At 47.1% G+C, this 24,407-nt stretch overlaps 2 protein-coding genes across 5 annotated transcripts in view; both read left to right on the top strand.

The window, feature by feature from the left end:
• slc8a2b (solute carrier family 8 member 2b) overlaps positions 1-13,661 on the top strand; it is a 105,769-nt gene extending 92,108 nt beyond the window's left edge. For both annotated transcript variants that reach the window (XM_070969988.1, XM_070969987.1), the window contains exons 11-16: positions 3,156-3,259; positions 4,190-4,207; positions 6,680-6,804; positions 8,692-8,791; positions 11,226-11,501; positions 11,717-13,661. In XM_070969988.1, the coding sequence (XP_070826089.1) occupies positions 3,156-3,259; positions 4,190-4,207; positions 6,680-6,804; positions 8,692-8,791; positions 11,226-11,501; positions 11,717-12,093 (1,000 nt within the window). In that variant the 3' untranslated portion in view covers positions 12,094-13,661. The remainder of the gene's footprint in view (positions 1-3,155; positions 3,260-4,189; positions 4,208-6,679; positions 6,805-8,691; positions 8,792-11,225; positions 11,502-11,716) is intronic.
• A 4,121-nt stretch (positions 13,662-17,782) lies between these two features.
• On the top strand, positions 17,783-24,338 carry srsf7a (serine and arginine rich splicing factor 7a). Of its 3 annotated transcripts, XR_011602474.1 has the most exons (9): positions 17,795-18,024; positions 18,810-19,040; positions 19,266-19,442; positions 19,586-19,684; positions 20,124-20,165; positions 20,454-20,498; positions 21,306-21,404; positions 22,315-22,844; positions 23,579-24,335. XR_011602474.1 is itself a non-coding variant. In XM_070970582.1 (8 exons), the coding sequence occupies exons 2-8, from the start codon at positions 18,820-18,822 to the stop codon at positions 22,406-22,408; spliced, it is 777 nt and encodes a 258-aa protein (XP_070826683.1). In that variant the 5' UTR covers positions 17,783-18,024; positions 18,810-18,819; the 3' UTR covers positions 22,409-24,333. The 3 variants fall into 3 exon arrangements, 2 of the variants coding, with proteins under 2 accessions (XP_070826683.1, XP_070826684.1); XM_070970582.1 differs by having other exon boundaries at positions 17,783-18,024; positions 22,315-24,333; XM_070970583.1 differs by lacking the exon at positions 22,315-22,844 and having other exon boundaries at positions 23,579-24,338.
• The last annotated feature ends 69 nt before the right edge of the window (positions 24,339-24,407 follow it).

Raw genomic sequence — 24,407 nt, 5'->3', positions numbered from 1 at the left:
GGTTTTTACGTGAAGCTTATCCAAAAAACCGCCAGATGTTTTCCTCTGGAGGCGGAGACCAAAGCAGAGCTGAGAGCAGAGTTAATATTTGATTCATCAGGCGGACACGAACAGAGCTCCACCCGACTAAAAGCCAGTGTCTGTCAGATGTCGTGTTCTTTTAAAATCAGTGTTTTGCAGCCCTTCGGCTTCCTGCAGCAGTTAATCAGGCGGCCGGTTGGAAAACAGATAATCTCTGACTCCCAGAATGCATCGCTCTGCAGGTTTCTACGGAGATCTACAGATTTCTGTGCTGAGTAATGTCTCTCCGGCAGGTGAAATGCCTGATTTGATTTCAGATACATTTGGATTCATGAGACAATGATGTCTTCATTCCTCTGAAGCTCATATTGAAGGAGTTTATCTCTAAGAATGATATGCAGTAAAAGAGAGAGAGGAAGGGCAGAGATCCGCTCATCATCCTCACCTTTCCTCTCCTTTATTCTCCCCCCTCCACCCCCTCCAGCTTTGTCTTCTGTCCTCCTGCTTCACCCTTGTGCTTGACAACACTCCCATCCCTTATTGATCCGGGCTGAGCTGATGCTCGAGTCCTCTGTCTGTGTGAAGAGTCACAGTTTGCATGTGTGTGTATGTGGTGTGTTTGAGTACTTACCTTTCATGGCACTGTGAATGTGATGTGCTTGTTTGACTGACACCTCCCTCATAATGTCTTTTCCTCAGCCAGCCTCTGGAGTCTGTCATGAAGTTACGTAAAACCTGAAACCCTGCATGGACTCAGGATTTGATTTCGGTTTAAATTATGAAATATATTTGGCGTGTGAGCGTCTTTAGCCATGCTAGCTGAGAGGCTCCAGGGTGGGCAGAGTCTCTGACAGTCGCTCTGTTAAGCCGGACTGAAACATGTCATCAAGTTCATAGACTAGATGCATAAGATGCTGAGATACTGTGTCTCATCTCACCAGTAAAGAACTCTTTTTGTTCCTGACCTCGGTGGTTGCTGTTGCGGGGAGTAGCAGGAGGTGACGGCTCGATGAGATGTGCATGTCTGAGGAGTTTGATGAGGCACATTTTCTTTCATTATCAGTGTGGACACCTTGCAGGGCGTGCTGCAGCGCAGCAGAGGGTTAGCTGTGAGGCCTGTTTTTGTGCGTGAAGCTCGGTGGGCTGTGTGCGATATTAATCCCAGCAGCTCTGAGCTGATGTGAACTGGCAGCTTCACTGACTGACAGCGTCCTGAAGCAGGTGAGACAGGGCTGCTGATGGCTGACTGGATGGGTCTCAGTGTTTCTGTGATGATGGAAAACTTTCTGCTATGTTTCTCACAGTGTCAGCAGCACCTCGCCTCTGCTCTGAAGGGTGAATTTATTCCATTTTGTTCCTCTGGTGGTTAATGATGGCCCGGTCGCCCTGCCTGAGTGTGTGTCACCTGGACTGACACGTTGTCACTTTTTTCACTTCATCTGCGGCCACAAGCTTTCTCTGTCCGCCTCGTCTGTCCCCTCTGGTCCTCTTCAGCCTCTGTCCGACCACATTCAGCCGCTTCATTACTGCTGAGGCGCCGACAAGCCTCCAGCTCCAGCTTTGGCTGTGAAAATCACAGTGGCTGCACTCCCACAGTCCTTCATGCCTCTGCAGCTCAGAGGACTTTCACCTTGGGAGGAGACTCCTTCCTCGCAGACCTCAGGGAGCTCTATGAGGAGAGCAGATTTGGCTCCTCTTTAGCGTCACATCATGTCAGGTAGAGTCGTGGTAAAGACGTCCTCTGGGACCTGGACTCCACGTCCGTCTCCACCCTTCAGGAGCTTTGCTTGCTTGTGGTTAGAAACTGGAACCCTCCCCTCCGTTGCTCCTCGTCTCGTGTTTGCACCCCCTTCTTTTAGACCTCCCTCCTTCATGTGTCCCTGCTTTGTTCTTTCCACTTTTGTCTCTGCCGTCCTCGGCTTCACTCTTTCCATTCATGCACTGTTTTCTCCGTGCCTTCACTTCCTCTTCCTCATCTCCATACCTTCATCTTTCATTCTCTGTTCCTCTTCAGCCACCTCTTCCTCTCTGCCTGATTTCAATCTCTGCCGTCTCTCTCAGTTTCCATAGTGACACTTCAGTCCGGCAGCGCTCCTGTAATCATCACTTCCTCTCCTCTCAGACCAAGCCATCACCGCTCACACGGCATTTTCCTTTTTCCTACTTTCTCCTCCTTTGCTCCTCAGTTTCAGTGCTGTCGGCCTCATAAACTTTAATTCATCCAGTGGAAACTTTCAGAGAATGTTCCCTGAAGATCCTGCACGTATGTTATATATCAGATATGAATGAAAGCATTATGCATTAAAGCGTCATCAGCAAACGTCTTTACATGTAAACTGGCTGTAACAAGAGCAGACAGACCCAGGCTGAGAGCAGCTGGTGAACACAGCGGAGCATTTAGCAGCTAAAGAGCAGATGTTTCCTAAAAGAGAGGGAATGTTGGACTTATAGAGACGTCTCAGCCCAGACGTCTCCTTATATGTTTTTATTCATGTCGGTGGATGAAGCAAAACACATCCAGCATGTGAGCAAATAGGGATTGACTGAGAGGTCCTGACCTTCGATCTAAAGCGCCTTCTCCGTACACTCATCCATCACCACTTCCGTCCTCTCGTACCGTCCTCTCACCGTCTATTTCTGCCTGAATGTCTCACTCTCTTCTTCTTTGCTTCTTTTTTCTAACTGCGACCTTTGACTGACTCATCGATCCCGTCCCTCTCTCTGCGTCCTGCTTTCTTCTGCTCTGATGTACACAGCAGCAGGTCCTGATCAGAGTCAACAGGAGGGAGACAGCTGCAGTGTGTGCGTGTGTGCGTGTGTGTGTGCGTGTGTGTGCGTGTGTGTGTGTGTGTGTGTGTGCGTGTGCGTGTGTGTGCGTGTGCGTGTGTGTGTGTGCGCGCGCGTGTGTGTGTGCGTGCGTGTGTGTGTGTGTGCGCGTGTGTGCGTGTGCGTGTGTGTGTGTGCGCGCGCGTGTGTGTGTGTGTGTGAACTTGTCGATAACAAGGACGACCTGTGGTGAAGACCCTTTATTGATTAAATGCTTTTTTTCATTTGCGTCTTTCACTGACAGCTCTGTGTGTGTGTGTGTGTGTGTGTGTGTGTGTGTGTGTGTGTGTGTGTGTGTGTGTGTGTAGTCAGACTTTCCAGGTGAGGATAATTGATGATGAAGAATATGAAAAGCATGAAAACTTCTACATCGTGTTGGAGGAGCCACGCTGGCTGAAGAGAGGAATCTCAGGTACGAATGAACAGACTCAGTTTGAGTTCATGTGATTTTATTTTTATTTTATTTGATATTTAATATAATAATAATTACACGACAGCATGTGTAGGGCTGAGAACTGAACCCCATCTGAGGCAATATGGAAGCAAAGCGTTGAAATGTGAAAGTTAAAGTTGCTGATATTGAATTTGCTGGTTTAGTGATTCTTTGCTCAGAAAGTTCCAGATTTCACTCAGTTTTTGGACGTTTTTCACACCACGAAGGAAAAATGTGATGCGTTGTTGCCTCTCGGCTCTGGTGGAGGAGTGAAGCACCTGGTCACCTGGTCCAGAGGTTAGAACAGACTCGTTGTCTTCAGCTTCACAGACGAAAAAACGTCCTGCGGAGGGTTTTGTCGGCTGATCTCTCCTCACATGAAACATAAAACCTAAACAGTCAGATTGATGCGTGTCGTTGACAGGCTTGTACCGACGGTCAGTGCAGCTTCCAGATTAAAAAACATGAAACGGTTTATTTCTCTGCTGCTTTGCTTTGTGTTTTCAGGGCTTCAGCCTCTCTTTCTTTGGCCTTCAGCTCCGGTTTGTTGTTTAGCTGCTTCAGTGACCTGCTTCACCCACAGGGATCAATAAAGCTCCATCAGACGCCGCAGTGTGACATATAAAAAACACCAGCCGCTGCGGGACAGAGGAAGATTTCTGTTCATGATGAAGGGCAGGACGTGATGATTTGTTTGTTTGTGTTGACATGATGAGTGAGTGACAGCAGGTGAAGTTTAGACGAAGAAGAGCAGCTGACAGTAAACGTCTCTGGTGCTTAAACTTAAACTCGGATGTTTTATTGAGGAGCCTTTCATAGTGTTGCTGCTGTCTGAATGTGTGCTGTTATTATATCTTATATATTTATATTCTGCTGCACTCACTGCTTTTTCCTGTCCTCTCTTCACAGCTCTGCTGCTCAACCAAGGTGAGACCATCCGATTGTTCCTTCTCTGTCAAACCGTTTTCATCGTCACTTAAGCTTATTATTATTTTTATTTTTTGTTCTATAGAAAGGCAGAAAGTCACAATAATAATAATAATAATGTGAGTCCTGGCAGCTCGGTGACGTCACTCAGAGGTGTGACGGTCTCGTCTCTACCTGCTCGCCACTGCAGCGTCGTTGATGACGGCGGCAGGTGACGAGCAGTCGGAGCAGCGTTCTTCTGAAAGAAAGGCTGCGGCTGTTTGAACGTCTTATCCAGGCGGCGTCAGCAGAGACTCATTACTGTCAGGCAGTTATTCCAGATGACTTTCATCTCCCATGTTTCACATTAGCAAAGTCCGAGTGAGATTTGAACAGATGCCATGGTCTGTTTGAGCTGTAATCGCTCAGGTGTTCTGCTCATTGTTTGCTCTGCGCCTCACCTGGTTTAGCCCTGCTGGGGGGGCGCAGGGTATTTGTCTGTTTGCGTCTGGATCACTGGAGGACTGGCCTCGTGAATCTCAGCACGGCACAATAGAACAGTTTGGAGATAAATGCTCAGAAATGAGTCGGCGCTCCGGCCTTCCTTTGTGTCTGTGGCCTTCTTAGACAAACAAATGGAGCCTGCAGCGGCTGCGCTTTACCATGTGTACATATATCATGATATTACGAGGAGCTTTTGTGTGGGAGGCGAAAGAGTGAAAACGTTAAGACTTGATTGATTTGTTCAAATTGTTCTGGGATTAAATTCACAGCCTGGAGTAAACGTCGAATCTGGGACGTCTTCATGCAGCGTGAAATGAAAGTTGTGCATGTAAGCATGTACATGTCAAATCTAAGATCCTCCTTCCTGTGGACTGAAAGCCCCGTGGATGTGAGTCCTCTTAGTGTGCGACAAATTGAAATGAACATAAATATCAGAGACGGCCGAAGCAGAATTCAGAGCCCACAGGGTCGAGTACGAGCGGTACGATGACACATTATGCCGCTCGTTGTCCTGAAGCAGAGCCGATCTCTGGTGGAGGCTGAAACATGTCGCCGCCCAGAGGAAACACCTCAGAGTGGAGTGACGCCATGTTTGAGTTTGTGCGTCCGACTGTGTGTTTGTGTGTTTACGACAGCTTGAAAAAGTGTCAGTGAACGCTGCAGGCAGGGCAGACATATGCTGCTTCGCTCTTACAGGCTTCTCGCAATTAACCAGAAACTGCCGAGGAAGAGGACCTGCACACGCACACACACACACACACACACACACACACACACACACTCTCTCTATATTCCCACCCTGAGCAGAAGGGATGAGTGAGAAACACTCACAGCAGACATGAAACAGCTCAGTGTTAATCCCTCTTTCTCTAAGTTGCTGGTTGCTCTCTCTCTCTTAAACACTGTATGGAAGCCCAGAAGGACAAACTCTGTGAAAAGAGACCACGTCTGCTCAGTAGACCTGCCGTCCAGCACAGCAGAGTTTTTGTCGTTCTTGGATTTCAGACAGTAGGAGAAGCAGCGACGTGCAGCGTTCAGGTCTGAGGTTTGATTCAAGCCAAAAAACAAACTCTCACTTCAGTTCGACTTTCAAAATAAAACTTGCTGATGATGATAATGAGCGCGTGGTTAACGCTGTGGAACAGTTGTAGGTGTTAGCTTTCACCTCGTTTACGAGGACATTTATGATGGACATTTTTCTTTAAATCCTAAAAGCCCCTTTGACTGTGCAACGATGCAGAATACGCTGGCAAGCTAACATAATGCTATTGCTAAAAGCATCTTCACCTCCACGTCGTCCTCTTCACCCTCGACAGGAGCGACTTCACACTCTCCTGCTATTTTTAGGGTTTTCGACGCGTAGAAGCGGCCATAATGGCCAAAGCTTGTTCACGTTGGAGATTTATCTGATGAAGCTCTGACAGACTGAAAAAGAAAACCAAATCCTGCACAGGTCTACGTTTGTGGACAGTTTTCATCGTAGCACCATCAAACGTTAGCCGTAGCCTTAAACAGAAGATGTTTTCTCCCCGTTTCGCAGCCAAACAACGACGTGTTCACGGTTTGGGAGAAACTTTCCGCCCTGCTCGTCATCCCTCTCTGCAGATCCACCTCTCCAGTCTTTGTCTTTCTGTCGCCGTGTCGTTGTTTTTCTGCTTCCTCACACACACACACACACACGCACGCACACACACACATCCATCTGTCATCTTCTCATGTCCCTCTCCCACGCTGTGTGAGAACACACACACACACACACACACACACACACACACACACACACACACACACACACACACACACACACACACACACACTCACCTCGTGCTGATGCTCACAAGCGCAGCTCCGAATAAAACGCTGACTCATGATCTATTATTGATGGAGGTGGAACTGGAAATATCTGTGACATGCATTTCAGTTCCAGTCCGCACTCACTGTTGGTTTCCCTCTTGTTTCCTCCACATCACCCCTCCCTTCTCCCCACAGAGGGGGGGGAGGGCCAGATGAGCGCCGAGGAGGAGGAGGCCCGGAGGATAGCTGAGATGGGGAAGCCCATCCTGGGAGAGCACAGCCGCCTGGAGGTGGTCATCGAGGAGTCGTACGAGTTCAAGGTGCGCGTCCGTTCGTTGATTTCTTGTCTTTATGTGATGTCCTCTGGGGGAGCAGCGCCCCGTTCAGGTTGGCAGTGGCTGCCAGTAAACGTGCTGACAGCTCACTGATGGTTGCCTGAAGCAGCTTTAAAGTTTATTACTCAGCCTGATCATTTTGTTGTGATTGAGACTAATAAAAGGAAAAGAAGACTCCCCAGAAAATAAACTGTCATTTTCAAGGTTTGATCTGCACAGCATGTGATTTTCAGGCCTGTCCAAGTAAAATGTGACTGTTTCTCTGCTAAATCCACAAACCAGAGCAGGACTGTGGACACTTGTGTCACTGTGAATCCTGATTTTGTGTACAAAAAGCATTGATCTGAGTGCTTCTGGACATGTTATATAATCCACGTTTACGCTCGTTCTCACACAGTGAACTCGGGTTCCTAACCCTTGCAGGTCTAAAGTGGGTTTGAATTATTGAGGAAGCACGCGTCGGCCTCCGTGCAGCAGCTAGCTCGAGGCGTGCAGAACTCAAGCCGTCATGGCGAGCGCAGAGCGCCGCTGCGTCTGCCCTTCAGGTTCACAGAGGACTGCGAGCCGTCGTATATTTGAAAATGTGATTTGGGTTCAGGTGTGTTTTAAGCAAATGAAAGCAGCTGCTGCCACATCTGCTGCCGCTCCAAGCAGTAAACAGTTTACTGCCATCGCAACAAGAGTTCAGGTCCGACACACAGACGGATAAATAAACCTCTGAAATTCAGTGATCTCAGCCTCTGCGTGACTGAGTCAGACTGTCGGGGTTCGTGACAATCGACCTGCAGAGTCCACAGACGATGCACGTGAGCCTCGGGTTGCATCGTCTGCTCCTTCTTGTGTTTTGTCGTTGAAGCTGCTGAGGTGTTTTCCTAAAGCAAAACAAACTAACAGTAAGTTTTTCCTCCCGTTGTCACGGCAGCGGCAGACAAACTCACATCTGTTCAAGCGCAGATCGTTTTATTTTTGATGAGTAGGTTTAGAGAAATTCCACTCCAGTACAGATGGAGGTTCATTGTGCGTGGTGGCAGGCGTCTCCTCGGACGGGAGATTAAATCCTCCTCAAATAAAACAGAGAATCGGCTCTGCTGGGTGGAGCAGGTGTGACACGGTGGAGAAAACGTCTTCTCCTCTTTAACTTTCCCAGTGAGCTGATTCCAGCGTTAACTCTCTCACTGTGAGCTCAGCTGCCCGTAAACCCAGCTCCCATAACACACACGTTTTTCACAAAAAAAAAGTCCAAATCAAAGCAGATGAGGATGAGATATCCCAGTAATACATCCCATAATGCAAATCACTAACATCTTTGATTAGACCACCTGGGAAAATTCACACTTTCTGTTAACGAGCGTGTTTTTATTGAAGACTCCTGAAGGAGGATTCAGGCTCAGATTGGTGCCTCTTTGAATTATCTTAAAAACATAATCAGCTGTATTTGTGCAGCACTTTTCAAAAGAATTTACAAAGAGCTTTACGTGGTTGACCAGGATTAAAACACGTAACGAGGCAAATAAATCAGTTAAAGATAAAGAAATGATAAATGGAATAAAACGCTCAATGATGAAGAACAACATGCAGATGAAACATGGTGGAAATGAAGCTGATAAGAAGCAACGTTTAGAGAAGACGTCGCTGATTCTGCAGTGAAAATGTTTCACTTCAGTGTCTTCAGCATCAGATTTGTTGAGTTTTCTCACTTTGAGCTCAATTTAAAAAGCCTGATTCCTGCCAGTGAAACCGGACCGAAGGTGTTTCAGCTGCTGCTGTGATAGACAGACGCAGCCCTCCAGCACAGCTCACCTGAGCGCCTCTGTCACCTGTCCTCGGCTGTAATTGGTTACTAATGAAGTGTGTTTGCCCTCTGATTGGCAGAGCACCGTTGACAAGCTCATTAAGAAGACCAACCTTGCGCTGGTGATCGGCACACACTCCTGGAGGGAGCAGTTTGTCGAGGCGGTCACTGTCAGCGCAGGTGAGATCTGAGTGTGTGTGCATGCATGCGTGTGTGTGTGTGTGTGTGTGTGTGTGTTTAATGATTCATGCTCATGAGTCACTGTTTGTTTCTTCCCGTGCATGCGTGGGTTCTCTCCGGGTACTCCGGCTTCCTCCCACAGACCAAAAACATGCTCATTAGGTTAATTGATGACTCTAAAAATTGTCCGTAGGTGTGAGTGTGAGTGTGAATGGTTGTTTGTCTCTGTATGTGGCCCTGCAATCGGCTGGCGACCGGTTCAGGGTGTACCCCGCCTCTCGCCCATTGTAGCTGGGATAGGCTCCAGCCCCCCGCAACCCCGAAAGGGATAGGCGGTATAGATAATGGATGGATGGATGGAGTCACTGTTTGTATAGTTCAAGTGAAGTTTATCATTCAGTCTGTCCGTGAGCCCTGAAGATCCTTTTAAACAGAGACTTTAAACATCAGTTTGTTTTGTTGTGATGTCATAAACTAGTATCTGTGTGTGTGATGTTTGCTGATGTGTTGTGTGGTTCAGTGTGTGTTTACATAGCTTACACACATCAGAGCTGACAGCCGTGAGAGGACTCTTTGCTGCTGATGCCGTTCGGTCGGACACACACGCTCGCAGTGTGACGTGCAGCTCACCTGCACACCTGTTGCTGCTGCTGTGTAAGCTGTAGGTTGTACTCTCCCTCCCTGCTGCTCAGCTCCTGTCGAGACCAGTATTGATCCAGGTCTTTAGCAGTACACACAGAGAGTCAAGTGAAGAGAAATTGCTTCTTTAGACGAGAACATGGAGTTAATTAAGATAAATGTCAGTTTACAGTATCTCTGTGGGCGACCTCTCTGTCGCCTGTCGTTAAAGAGCCGGAGGAGCCGTTTGGAGTTCAGCGCTGACGCTGCTGTAATATTGTGTCCTGTCTGTTAGAGACACTTACAGCTCATTATCTGAAGTGTTTTTGGAGGAAACGCTGCATAAAGATTTTTAGAGCTGCCCACAGACACTGCTTGAGACTGTCAGCACTGATTTCCAGGTAATTATTTAAAGTTAATGCTCAATTAAAGAATCAGTCAAGGACAAAACACTGCAGAGTTCTTTGTAGTAAATATGCAAATACAGAATTTTATCATAAAGTATCAGGAGTCTGTTTACATGAAAATATCAATGACGCAACAAGACGATGGCAAGAGAGAGCGATGCTGTGGAAGCACATGAGGACAGGCAGAGGGCTGTCACAGGGTGAGTTTAAATTCAAGGCCACCATCTAGTGGAAGTGACGGTTCACTACAGACGGTCAGCTGGGTGGTCTGTGGAGGACGGATGGGCTGGACGCTGGGCGAGGCGGACTGAGGTCACAGGAGGATATGAACCTGAGCGTGAGACAGGCATCAGGGAGAAGAGTGGAGTCTGTGTGCTGCAGGAGTCTGATTGGTGGATGGGTTACAGGTGTGCAGGTTGGCTAGTGTGCAAGTGGAGAGCCACGCCCAGAAAAACACACACACACGGGAAAAACAAAGAAGAAACACAAGGGAGAGGTGCACACAAACAGCTGGAGCTCGACGTCTCTCCACCCTTTATCATCTCGATATCAATAATCAATCATAAAATACATCAAACGCCTGCAGCCTGTCAGTAACTGCACGCTCAAAGTTCACCATCCGTCCACGCTTCATCGGATTTGAACCAAACTCGGCGTGTGTTCAGGAGGTAGCGCAGAACGTCTACAGTGAGTTTAATCAAGTTTGCTCAGCCGCATATGAGTCATGAGCTAAAATGTGATTGGTCACGCCCACTTGCACCGATCAATATGGCCCTCCAGGTTTGGTTCATACCAAAACTGTTTAGTTTCTGTCCACTGGGCCTTCATGTGAATGTTTTTGGTATTTGTGGCGCCCCCTATTGGTTGGGCCTGAAGATACACATGAAGATTGGACAAATTGTTAAAGAGTTATGGCCATTTTCCTGCTAAGCCCCGCCCTTTGTGAAGCTTATTGGTGGACGGCCATGTTTTTTCATCCTCAGTCATGTCATGCTGGATACCCATTTTGGTATTGGTACAGTCAGTCAGATGATATAGTGTGATGACATCATTGGGCATTAAGCACAGCGCCACCATCTGGCCAGTCGGTATGAGCTCCTGTGGTCACTTCCTGGTTCTTGCCGCTGCTGGCTCGTGTCCACACGGTTGAATGCACGTATTGTGCGTCAGCTGAATGGACAGAATGAGGCTGAGGGAGCGACAGAGAGGTGGACAAACGGCTGAGGCAGCTGCTGACAGGACTTCAGTCTGTGTATTGTACCTGTGTACTCTCTGAAGTATAAATACTGCGTTTTAATATCAGTGACGTTCATGGGAGCTGTGCAGCAGCTGTGTCAGTCTGCACGCTCATGTTGTTCCTGTTGAGGCTCTTCTGACTCTCCTCCATTCATTCTGTTTCCTGCCGTCAGGTGATGGCGACGATGATGAGGAAGGTCGTGAGGAGCGGCTTCCGTCTTGTTACGACTACGTCATGCATTTCCTCACCGTCTTCTGGAAGGTTCTGTTCGCCTGCGTCCCGCCCACAGAGTACTGGAACGGTTGGGCCTGCTTCTTAGTCTCCATCAGCGCCATCGGCCTCCTCACCGCCATCATCGGAGATTTGGCGTCACACTTCGGCTGCACCGTGGGGCTGCGGGACACCGTGACCGCCGTGGTGTTCGTGGCGTTGGGAACTTCTATTCCAGGTGAGTGAGAATCCTCTGTCACCGTGTGAGAGCAGGAGAAAGTCAACGATCATCACGAATCCAATCGATCTGTGAGAAAGAAGCTTCTGTGGTGAGCTAACACCTGGAAGGTGTGGGTGTGGTTTCCTCACCTTCCCCACCTTTACCGTGCAGCCACCTCTGTTTGTGTGTCAAGGTGTCTGATTTACTGTCTCCACCTCTTTCTCTCACCTCAGACACCTTCGCCAGCAAAGTGGCCGCCATCCAGGACCAGCACGCCGATGCGTCCGTCGGTAACGTCACCGGTAGCAATGCCGTTAACGTGTTCCTGGGGATCGGCGTGGCGTGGTCGGTGGCCGCCATCTACTGGAGAATCAAAGGAAAGGAGTTCAAGGTGGACCCTGGGTCGCTTGCCTTCTCCGTCACACTCTTCACCATCTTCGCTTTCATCTGCATGGCCGTGCTCCTGTTCAGACGCCGGCCCTCCATCGGCGGGGAGCTCGGCGGCCCGAGGGTGGCCCGCCTCCTCACCAGCCTTCTGTTCCTGGGTCTGTGGTTCCTCTACATCCTCTTCTCCAGCCTGGAGGCCTACTGCCACATCAGCGGCTTTTAGAAAGGAGATAGAGAAAGTTCTGGAAGGACAACACACACACACACACACACACACACACACACACACACACACACACACACACACACACACACACACACACACACACACACACACACTTTAACACTAAGTCCATACGGTCAACATGAAACAGGTGTAAGATTCATCTTTTTAAAGCACTCACTGCAGCCTGGAGGTGTCCTGGTCTTTGATGCAGGGACACTAAAATACTTCACATACATGTTCATACACACACTCACACACTTGTACACATGTGTAAACAGATCATAACAAACACGCACACACAGTTACAGGCATGATAAAGGCGAGAGGAAGTGTTTGTGAGGCTGCTGCAGCGAAGGCGGCAGAGAGGAGATGGAGGGAGAAAGAAAGTGATGGTGAAGTTTTAGAGGGTCAGGTCAGCCGCTGGAGATCATTTTAAAGCCAGGTGGGTCCAGGTGGGACGGGGGGGGCTGTCCTGTAAGATCAGATCCACTGATAGACAGCAGGTGGAACGGAAACCTGTGCACACCACACAAAATGTACCCATCTGCATTGCGTTGAAGGAACATCTTTGCGTGTCCCGCCCACCTCCTTCCCTGAGGAGGTGGAGCACTGTGTGAAAAAAACGAGTGGAATGTTTACAATAACAATAACATGAGGTTTGTTTACTACAGGAGGTCTGAAACACCGCATGGGCGGCTGTAAATAGGTAAAACCAGTGGAAGGTTTAAAATTCACGCTCAGACAAACACTGACCACGCCAGTGGGAGATCAGCAGGTGAAATAAAAGTCTCACACCTGCCCAGCATCCAGTCAGTGGTTTCCATGGTAACTGTAGCCCCTCTGACACGTCTGTGCGTCACACTGAGGATCATTTTTTGCATGTGTATCCGCATACGGAGCGTCTTCACATGAATCTCATATATATGACATAAAAGGGAAATCCACCTGTAAATGACATCCCCGCGTCAGTGCGTGCGCTCAGTGGACTCGCCTGATTGGTGGCGTTAAGTCGTCCTGGAGAAAGCTGTGTGTGTGCAGGCAGACAGGAAGGAGGCGAGGAGTCCGGTGGTCTGAGAGGACCAGCTTTGTTCAGGACTCCACACGGACTGAGACCCGAGCGCAGACGCTGAACTCCGCTCAGTCTTCCCTGCGTCGCTGTGGTGGTGACAGAGTACTCTATTACTGCAGCATGTGTCCTAACAGAGTAATCTATTACTATTAGAGACAGCAGCATGGTCCGACAAACACGCATGGACGCTCAGACAAGACTTAACAGTGTTAGTTTACTTTCAAGAGTGAAGCCTCTAAAGCCAGTGAAGGATTTCAAAACATCAACATTCAGCATGACGATTAGGACACGAGATCCTGTTTGATCAGGACGCAGGACGCTGATGCTTTGAGGTAGCACCCATAAAATGCCTTAAGGAAACCTGAAAATCTAGTATTCAAGCTTTCAGCTACACAAACTGTGCAGGCTGCACTTTACTTCATGTAACTTCAACATACTGTGTCGTGTTTTTCTTCTTTCTTTTGTCCACAAACTGTTAGCGTGCAGTGCGTGAAGGGAAGGCTCTGAACTGCCTCAAGTTCAACTGGATCCAGGTGGAACCACCACACCTGTTCTGTACCAGAAGATGACTTCCCATTTTAATGGAAGGTCTGCACGTTTTTTAAAAGAACAAACCGAGCTCCATCACGTGATGTCCTCCAGACTTCCTCTGCAGTCTGCAGGTCAGCAGCATGCCTGGCTGTGCAGACAGGATCCACAGAAACCACCACAGGTTTAAATTAAAGGCCGTTTCTATAGTCGCCGTCGCGTAGCATAGCCTGGAAAACGCTTTAGAAAACACTGCCCTTCAAGGCATGTACGAGTTGCTAAGTATTGCATCCCAGAGTTGGACCACATAGTAAAATGTGCACAAGCTACTGAAACTACTGGCTGCTAAATACAGTAAAAAAAACAAGCAGAAGACACAACCAGAGCGCTGCAAACCAGTGGAAAACTCTGCAGACGCCTTCTGATCTGCTGTGACATTTACACCAACATTTCAGGTTTATCGCCTCCAGCACTGAGACGCATGAGAGTCAGTGCAGCAGAGAAAGTGGCAGCAGATGTAGTTTGAAGTTATTACCTTAGAGAGAAGCATCAGAGTCCAGCCTCCTCTTCCTCATGAGGGGTTGTTGCTTCATCACAGTGTGACGTTCACTGCCACAGTCACATCACGGACATTTGTGCTGCAGGCACCTTACAAACATTTCACCCACAAACGATAAGTGCTATACAAGTGGAATTTGTTATTCTAGGCGCTAAGATGAAAGATTGGATTCGTTTACCCTTAACTAACTATCCTTTGTAAACTTTCTAAAACCAGTTTTGTATCTTTTCCTTGCAGAAATAGCCGAGGTAGATTTTTTTGTACTTCTAAACGATGTTTAGAGTAGTATCAATATACAGAGTTGGTAGCGTAGCTGACATCGTTACTGAATTTAGCGGATTAGATTTTGATATATTTTCCAGAGTGGGGGGGCCAGCTCCCCTTTGACCTGCTCACACACTGAAGTGTATCCTAACCGAACATAATCCCATCGAACTCACTAGCGTACGTTGACTGCTGTTTGTGTTTATGTTTCTTATGTACATTTCTCCTCTTCAGATGATTTATTTAGATATTTATTTATTTACAAGAAGATTATTTATCTATAGATAAGCTGTGCCACAGGCCCTTGAGGCGAGCAGCGTGGACTTCAGTTCAAGGCGTTTGGTTTCGATGTGCAATACAGAAAAATAATATTCAGACATCTTATTTCGTTGGCGGCTTTGACGAGAGGTCGGTTCACACCTTTTTCTGCTCCAGTGTTTGGTGTAAGCCTCTGCCAACGTGCGTTTCTTCATTGAGGAGCTTTTGAGTGTAAGTAGCATGTTTACATGATGCAACAGTGTGGAACATTGCCAGAGTTACGTCAGTCAGGTCGTTGTGAGCTAAAGAGGGTCTTTCTGGAGGTACTGATGGTCGGAGGTGTGTGTGGGGTCCTGACTTTTACCCTGAGCCGCCAGGTGGGACCAAGATTACACAAACACACACACACACACACACACACACACACACAAACACAGGTCTGCTGAACTCTTGTGTAATGTACGACAGGGTAAAAAAAGATCAGCACCGGTGGGGACAGGACGGACCAGCTCAGACCGCGTCCCAGCAGGTGTGACCCGGGTGCGGCTCAGCGCCCACAAACTGAACTGCCTGCGAGTCCGGACGATGTTCCACGTTTCCATGAACTTCTGTACTAACTGTCTGGCTTCGGCCTTTGCTGTTCTGTAGCTAGATGTGATGCCTCCCCATCCAGCCTCTCCCCCTCACCCCACCCCGCCCCGCCCTCCCCGGTGTGTGTCTGTGTTTGCGTCCCCTTCGTGTTCCTCTGCAGATGCATGATGAACCCCCGTGTACACGTGTTAGCAGCATGGTCTACTGTGATGGACGCCTGTCGGCATATTTTATCAGGTTGATTCCCCCAAACACCAGAGGCTCTTTGTGAAATGAAACAAGCATACACACACACACCACGCACGCACACACACACACACACACACACACACACACACACACACACACACACACACACACACACACACACACACACACACACACACACACACACACACACACACACACACACACACACACACACACACAGCGTTTCTGGATTCACTGCTTCTTTGTTTTACCTTTACAAGCTGTGAAAAGAGAGTGTGATCTGTTGTGTCGAGGTTACGTCTGCAATGAGCAACATCCCAGGTCATCTTTCTGTTTGTTGGTGTACGATATTTCTGTGTCAGTGTTTCCCCTCCTCCTCCTCCTCCTCTTCCTCTCCTCCCTCTCCTCCCCAGGTCTTGCTCTTCAATGTGTCTCTGTGAAGTTTTTTCCTGTGATGATGAAAATTTCTCTCTCTGCCTGAAGCTTTGTAAGGAAATAATGACTGAGTTAGTACAATATCTTGTGATAGACATATACATTTATTCAATACTGTAATAAATTATTAACTGAAGATGATATTTAAGTTTTTTATGAAATGCAGAAAAAAATTCTTTGAAAAAATGGCAAGTTGTTTTTGAGAAAACGGCATGAGGTGTAATGTGTTACTGAAAGAAAATGAAGGCCTTTAATCAAGTGAAGCTGACCTTATTGGAATATAGTTCATTTATTTTCAAGGCATAACGTGTCTGAGTCTTTATTTTTGCTCTAAATGAGTCAAATCAAACATGGATGGAAACAATAAACATTTCAATAAAGTTATGAGGATTCAACTTGGAAAGAGCAGGACTTTGATGATCCAAAGCAAAAAGTAAAGTAAAATATTAATGACCAACAAATTTAATAATGGATTGATTATTATTTATGAAGCCAAAATGCCAAACACTCTCTGGATTCAGCTTCTCAAATGTAAGGATTTGCTGTTTTCTCCCATAAACTCCAGCACTAACCAGGCTGCAGCTGGACTCAGTTACACAGAGTGAAGCCAAAGCAGGCACAAAAACACAGAAGACATGCGTTCACATCATCACCGACAAACATTTAGGAAGTGGTGCGACACCCAGTCTAGTTTAAAAGGCTGATTTTGCTCATGAGAAAAAAAGAAGAAGAAACAGGATCAACGCATCGATGTCTCTGCATTTAAGAAGTGATGTGTAGTTATATTTAACCATGCACACATACAGTCATTTCAATCAGTTCTAAATAGTGATGATATTCAGATTTTTAATTGATGTTAAAAGGAGCACTTGTATTGGATTGTTAGTCTGTATCAGCTAAAAACCTGAATTTAGCTATTGAAAGTTGTGTCAAGGGAGAAAACATCACGTTGGTGCATCCCTGTTATCTCATATAGGCACAGTTTGAATGTGGAAATACAGAGCTTACATACAGAGCTGTGCATTCAGGTCAGACAACCATTAACGGCTGCAAAAGGATCACCAAACAAGAACCGACTTACACAGTAAAAACAAAATAATAATAATAATAATAATAATAATAATAATAATAATAATAATAATAATAATTAGAAATAATCATGAAACGATTACTTGAATTATTTTGTTGCTGTCAAGTTTAGAAACTCGACATTTTTGGATGGAAAAATATTCATATTATCTGTATAAACGAGCATTTTGTTATCAAACAGCTGCTACTCTGTGCCATGTAATGAATCCTAATACTGAACCCAGAGTGCAGAGTGTTTACTGCCCTCTAGTGGTCACTCATTGCTTCAGCTCGGTCACTGTGCGTCTTTACCACTCACCGGAAGTGGCACTATACCGACGTGTGTAGATGGGGGACCACACCGGGGAATTTAGTCTTTACAGCCAGCAGGTATTGACGCTTGCTTGGCGAATTCAATGTGTCGCACTTCCTAATTACTGATGCAGTGAAAGCATACGATTATCGTTATGTTGAGGACTTTTTTGGAAAGCATAACATAGTGCAGGGATTCATACATGAATCAGTATGAATGAATTCATTATTCTCTTTGAAGAGTGTGGTGCTGGTGTTTCTAACCGTGACCACAGGAAAACGTCTAGACTGATTTTTGTTTCATTCATTTCTGGTTGCGTTGGTTTGGTCACCTTATTTTGAAAGAATTCAACGGAAGTGTCCATATAGTCCTTTTCGCTGAGCTTTTTCTTGTCTTAGTGCGCAGATGCGGATGTCACGTGGTTGGCTGGTGAGGTTGGATTCGGTTGCTAGTGGTTAACCCGGTCAACCTGTGCGAAAGACGGCGAAGATTGGTTCATGGTCATCGGAGTGGCTGTTTAGTCCATTTTGGAAAATAATCTGTGACTGGTTGGTTGCTTTATTTTTCTTGGAGTCGGTTGAATTTCGTCTCTGCTTGGAGCCGAATCACAAATCAACGGAACAGCGGAAGAAGGTAACGCGTGCAGTCGCCATTGTTTATGAGCAGGCGGGGAGGGAGGCCTTCGGCTAATTCCTGGACACAACCACTTATATATGTACACCAAACCCATGTTTTTGTATTTGATTTGAACTGTTATCTATGAAAAGGTTTTCCGCCATTGAATTCTTATTTAAAGAAGGCTTAGTGAGCGGGAAACGGCGCTCCTCCATCATCCTCTAGACGAACGGTAGATCTTTTCCATTACTTAGACTGATCCGCGCATATCGTTTCATTCAACCGGACCAGTGAACAGTGAGAGTGTCCATAGTTGGTATCAGATGTCATAAATCGTCACAATAGTAAGATTTGAATGATAGCTGATGGACTTATTGTCCATAACAACACGTGCCCTGTTAATAAGTGACCAGCACCGACGCTTCTGTATGGGACGTTAGCGGTTAATGGCGACGGTCATTCAAATAACGTTAATTAGGAATCGGCCCTGTCTGTGAATGTACTTGACACAAATGATTTGAGGTTTGAAAATATCTAAAGTGACGTGATTGGTCTGGCTATAGAGATACCTGTGGTGTCGTATTTGGCGCGCTAACGGGCTGCAGGACCGCTGTGGCGCTGTTGCACCTGTTGACGCGCCGTTGAAGCCGTGTGTGTGTGTGTGTGTGTGTGTGTGTGTGTGTGTGTGTGTGTGTGTGTGTGTGTGTGTGTGTGTGTGTGTGTGGACTATTAGGATATCCTGTCATCTTCAGTGTTAATATAACAAATGACTGACATAATCATCCATTTTCCTGTCCCAACAGGTGAGGAGAGATGTCATACTATTCATCCCGTAGTTCGTCTCGGGCCACTGACTGTAAAGTGTACGTGGGTGATTTGGGCAATGGTGCTGCCAAGGGCGAGCTGGAGCGAGCATTCAGTTATTATGGCCCACTGAGGAGCGTCTGGGTGGCCAGGAACCCGCCTGGGTTTGCCTTTGTGGAGTTTGAGGATCCCAGAGATGCAGAAGATGCTGTGAAAGGCATGGATGGAAAGTGAGTGGTGACACATTCCTGTAATTACAGATTACTGTATCATTTACTAACTCCATCTACAACAATGTTTAGCACTTCAGTCCTGAGGGTGTTGCTTTGTAATAGGCAAAATAAACGTAAATGGTCAAATGCTGTAGGAATCCAAAAGTGTAATCTAGAATTTTTAATCCTTGCGGTCTGCATGGGGAGCACTGTAGGAATTAAAGTGACTCGTCTTCTCCCTAGGGTTCTTTGTGGTTCCCGTGTTCGTGTGGAGATGTCAACAGGCCTCTCCAGGAAGGGCCGCGGGCGCCCTAGCCGACGCCAGTTTGACCCCAATGATCGGTGTTACCAGTGTGGGGACCGGGGCCACTATGCCTACGACTGCTACCGCTTTAGCAAGAGAGGAGGTCGTCGCAGCAGGTGAAGGAGTACAGACCGTGTGGCTTGTGGTCATGCATGTTAGATGTTCATCATTTGTTGCTCTAAAGTGAACAGTATCTGCCATCTTGTACCATCGGAGCAGAAGACAGAAGGGAATAAACTTGTCTGTCTTTCCATTCTAGGTCTCGTTCTCGATCGCGCTCCAGGTCGAGGTCCAGGTCTCGTGGACGCCGCTATCGCTCTCGCTCTCGCTCCCGCAGCCGCAGCCACAGCCACAGCCGGTACGCCACAGACAGCTTCAGAAATATCAGCAGGATATTGTCATACTCGAGGGTTGTTTACATTGTGAAGTAGACACGTGGTCTACGTCAGATCCTCTGGAATTAGTGGTACTAATGTGCAGGTGCCACATGGGAGCTCACTTTGTCTGTGCTGAGTGCAGTCTGTCTGCCCAGACCTCTTTGGTGCCGTGTTCCAGGGTTTGGACATGTCACTTGTAGCTCACATGGATTTAATGTTTGCTGTGGCTTTTGGTTCTAACTTTGCTCATCACAAACTGTATGAGTTTCAGCCTGAATGTGCTGGTGTGAGCTACATCCAACTGTAAAAACTGTAGTTGTGGCCATCATCACAAGGATTTATTAGCACGCACTGACAGTTTTCATGTTGAATAGCAGATGGGACTTGCATGTTCATCCTTTTTGTCTCGTTCTTTCTCAGGAGCCGTCGCAGATCTCCATCCTATTCCAGACGTAGGAGCAGGTGAGAATTCAGCTCGTTCATCTGTGATGAGCTGTTGTGGGAGAACATTCATTCATGTGCTTTTCATGTAGCTGGCGAGAGATGTGAGAGATTTAGTTGCTCCTCGTCAGCGTCTTGTTAATCCGGTTCTGCAGCAGAATGTGCTGGAGGGCTGGACAGATGACTGTTACCTTCATCAAGGAACAATTAAGTACAATTGCAGTCATGCATCGGACATTAACACCTCGACTGCTGCCTTTGTTCCCAGCGTAGACGTAATCAAGCCTGTTTTATTCCCTGCACCGTTAGGTCTGGTTCCCAAGCCCGTTCCAAGTCCAGGACTCCAGCAAGAAGGTAGGTTGTGTCAGCCACAGGTCTAACATCTTAATTATACAGCTCGTAGCTGAAATGCACTGTCCTGGTGACCTGATCACAGAGTCAGCCACATAAAGAAAATTTGTTTAGCTTCCTGATGTTTACACACAGAAAATGGTTGCTGTTGGTGTGTCAGCTGTTCGTCAGCTCTTCTCCTCACGGCCTCTGTACCACTTCACTGAAAGCAATAGTTCATTTTTTTATCGTGTAGCTGAAACCCGTTTTTCAATAGTGACCTTTTCCTCAGTCTGGAGTCATGCTTCTCTGAGCTGCATCATAATGCTCTGCAGAAACACTTTTCTGGCCGTTACTCAGCAGCATCGCTCAGGAGCTGAAGGCAGATTGTGACTGTGTATCATGTCGTCCACCTCCAAGCTGTGCTGATTGTTCAGATCCTCTGTGCTGTCAGGTTGAACGTGTGAGAAGCGTCCACCTTTTACAGTTTGTAGCTTCTCTGCAGCAGCATCCATATTTGAAGCTTTGTAGTCCAGCAGAAGCTGATTGGTTGAGCTGATATTGTTCTTCAGGTGATTGCTGTTGTCTCTCTATCAGTCTTCTGTCCTCCTCTGAAAAATAGTCTCTAAGTGAAGACAGCGTTCTTCTCACTGGACATTATTCACTGGCTCATGTGAGTCAATGCCAACAAGTGCACTGAAAACCTCTCGCTCAGTGTATTTTATGAAATTCCTTCAGTGCAGATATTAGATGAGTCTGGGCAGACGTGAGTGTAAACTGCTCTGCTCTGCTTCACGATGCTGTAATTGCATTTTCTTTCTTTTTCTCCAGTCGCTCCAGATCTCGGTCCCGGTCTGGCTCTGCACCCAGAGGCCGCTCTGCCTCCCGATCCCGCTCACGATCTCCGTCAGCAAACCACAAGAGGAGCAGGTAAACTCTCAGTCTAGAAGTCTGTCTTTCACTGAAGCAGGGCGTAGGCTTGTTTAACAAATTTCTAGTGCTTAGTGCTGCCAGTTGTCAGTGTTTTACCAAGACGTTTTAGATGTATGTAACATCTCAGGGGATAGAAGCTCTAGGAAGGTCGAGATCAACCAGTATAGATTTTAGAGACCATTGTTCAGACCACAGCTATCTTGCATTGCAGCAGAGGGTCAGTTATGTTCTCATTAGGCAGAGCTAGGTGGTCCATCGTAGGCAGGGAATGGCTGTTAAATAGACCCTCCATCCACCCGGGAACATCACGCTGCCACCAAACAACCGCCACATGACGACGAGATGGATGACCAGCGAGGCTCCTCGACACAGAGAGATCGCCATCTTCTGCCGCCGCTGTCGACCAGTAGTGGAGTGGGAGGGGTAGAGGACAGTGACTGGGCCCTCTGTCTGGTGTAGGGATGTTGAAGTAGATGAAAGATGAGACCTCTCTCTTGTGCTCTCTTTTCCAGCTCTCCATCAGCCCCAGTTGGCCTGAAAAGAGAGCACATGACAGACGGTCAGCGCTCAGCCTGTGAACTGTTCAGACTCGTAGCAGCTAAATCCAGTGAGATGCAAACAGATCCTCTGTACTCCAGCTTGCTTTCCTTTGATCTCACCCACCATAGATGTAGCTCTATTCTACTCTGCTGACATTTGATTTACTGGATTGACATGTTGAGTAACGATGGTCACAGCTAGAATTGTAAATGTTTTCATTTTTTTCTTCAATTTTTAATTCCCTATCCTGAATTTGGCTAGAATAAGAAAAGAAAATATTAGCTGAGATCAGACAAATCGACACCTTTGGTGTGACTTAAGCATCTTTGCAGCACAGTTTTGTTTATTTTTCATATTTTCTTTAAAGCGTGTGGTGGGAGCTGAGCACTGCACTGACACCGCAGCTGATCCCAGGCCCAGGGTCTGCCAGCTGGCGGTGTGTACGTCCTGCGGGAGGGTGACTAAGCGCTGACCTGAGATCAGCCTTCGCCTGCATCTGGTGTTAGACAGCGAGAAAGAGGTCGACCTTCCGACCGAACCCTCCCCACAGTGAATGGGTGACCGTCTGTTCAACCGACGCACACGCTCAGACGAAATCAGCCCATGCACACATACAGTCGTTCTACTAGAGTCACCCAGCAGCCAGCCAGCCTTCAGACGTACCAGAGGGCTGACCCACACAGATTTTTAATCCATTACCTACCTACCAGACCCCCCTACCTACCAGAGTTCTTCGGCCTCTGTCTTAGCTTCTGAAAGTGAGAGAAAGCGAGCTGACGAGAGATCAGTCTTCAAGAGCCTCCCAGCGCAGTGTCTCTCCGAGTTGTAGTCATCCGTCCTTCAGTCCTTTCATCCTTCGCTTCTCTGTACTTGTTGTTTCTGCCACTGTCTCCAAAGGTAACCAAAAATCAACCCCCCTGACAAGCTCATGTTCATGGTGAGAGAAAATGCACAGGCTCTATGTAGTCTGGAAAGCTGGTGATGATAGAGAGCTAAAGTTGAGCCTTTTAACAAGTGTGTGTGTGTGTGTGTGTGTGTGTGTGTGTGTGTGTGTGTGTGTGTGTGTGTGTGTGTGTGTGTGTGTGTGTGTGTGTGTGTGTGTGTGTGTGTGTGTGTGTGTGTGTGTGTGTGTGTGTGTGTGTGTGTGTGTGTGTGTGTGTGTGTGTGTGTGTGTGTGTGTGAGTGTGTGAGTGAGTGTGAGAGACAGGAAGGCAACATGAATTTTAATGATATCTCTGAGGAGGCTTTGTCAGATATGTTTTCTTCTTGCAGCAGCATCAGTACCACTGGAAGCTGCTTTACCAGCATAGTGTAGATGTTAAGAGCCACAGTGATAACGGGGGCTTTGAAATGTGCACTTCTTCACTGGTCATGGTGTAAAACAGTCTCCATGTGTTTGTGCAGGGATTAATTGCTAAATTTCTCCTCAGAGCAGAAATCTCTTTAGCAGGCTGCTGTAGTTGCAGTCGGGGACTTGTGTCAGTCATTTGAATGGGTGTTTTTTGCCCTGGGGGGGTTCAGTTTAGCCATGTTTCACTGAAGTTGTACAGTGTGTTAAGATATTGAGTAATGTGGGATCATTTTTCCAGCCTCCCCTGTGGCGACCTAACTCCCCTCTGTTTCTGTTTCAGTCGTTCCCGTTCAGCAAGTCCAAACCGAAGCCCTTCGCCAGCAGACGACTGAGTGAAGAAGACTATTAGCCCCCATTAGCCCCCCCTCCCCCCCACCCCGTCTGCTTTTACAGCCCGACAGCAGCTGTTTTTTTTTTGTACTTTTCTGTCTCGTCTGGGTCTTTATCAGTCTCATTTCCTCCCCAGGACTGTCGTGTGTGCGGCCTCAGAAACAGTCAGAATAGCGGACAGAAATCAGTTTTCAGTTGGTAGGTGTTGCAGTTGACTTTTAGCAGTGATTTGGGCCGTTCGTTCAGGACGCTGCAGAGGAAGAAGCCCAGATGATGCGGTTGTTAAGGGTGAGGACATCGCATTGAAACGGTGCTTTTATTTCCTAAGCTCAAATTTCTGAACTGTAGAACATTTTTCCCCTTTGCGAATCAGCAGTTGATGTATTTTTTTGTATTTCTCTCTGGTTTGAGTCTTGAGTTGGCACTGACGGTGGCATAAGGAGACAGTTGCTGGCCTGCATGCCTTTAAATATGTCACATTCCTCCGGTTTGTCCTTTCTGTGCTGCACTGCCCTTTTTATGAACCCGATCGGCTTCACTGTGTGTTCGATAGATTTTCCCCATGTGTTGATTTCAGATTGTGACTTCTGATTTTAAAATATATACAGTGCTTCAATTTGATTTCTGTTGGGGCAGTTTTGTTCTGTTCCTGGCTTATATGGTAAGACAGTGGCAGTTTTAGTTTTCAATAAACCTCTTCAACATACTTCAGTGGTCCCATTGTATGTTTTTTTTCTTTCTGTGAAACATTTTCTCTTGTGAAACTTAATATTTGCTGT

Source organism: Chaetodon trifascialis, chromosome 9 (genome assembly GCF_039877785.1).
Source record: "Chaetodon trifascialis isolate fChaTrf1 chromosome 9, fChaTrf1.hap1, whole genome shotgun sequence".
Lineage (NCBI taxonomy): Eukaryota > Metazoa > Chordata > Actinopteri > Chaetodontiformes > Chaetodontidae > Chaetodon > Chaetodon trifascialis.
The sequence above is the reverse complement of the archived record's forward strand: the minus strand, read 5'-3'. Positions and strand labels throughout refer to the sequence as shown.

Excerpts from the sequence above, each read along its gene's own strand:
- srsf7a (XM_070970582.1), top strand. The coding sequence starts at position 18,820 with ATGTCATACTATTCATCCCGTAGTTCGTCTCGGGCCACTGACTGTAAA. Across the intron at positions 19,443-19,585 it reads AGAGGAGGTCGTCGCAGCAG|GTCTCGTTCTCGATCGCGCT; the intron begins GTGAAGGAGTAC and ends TTTCCATTCTAG. Across the intron at positions 19,685-20,123 it reads CGCAGCCACAGCCACAGCCG|GAGCCGTCGCAGATCTCCAT; the intron begins GTACGCCACAGA and ends GTTCTTTCTCAG.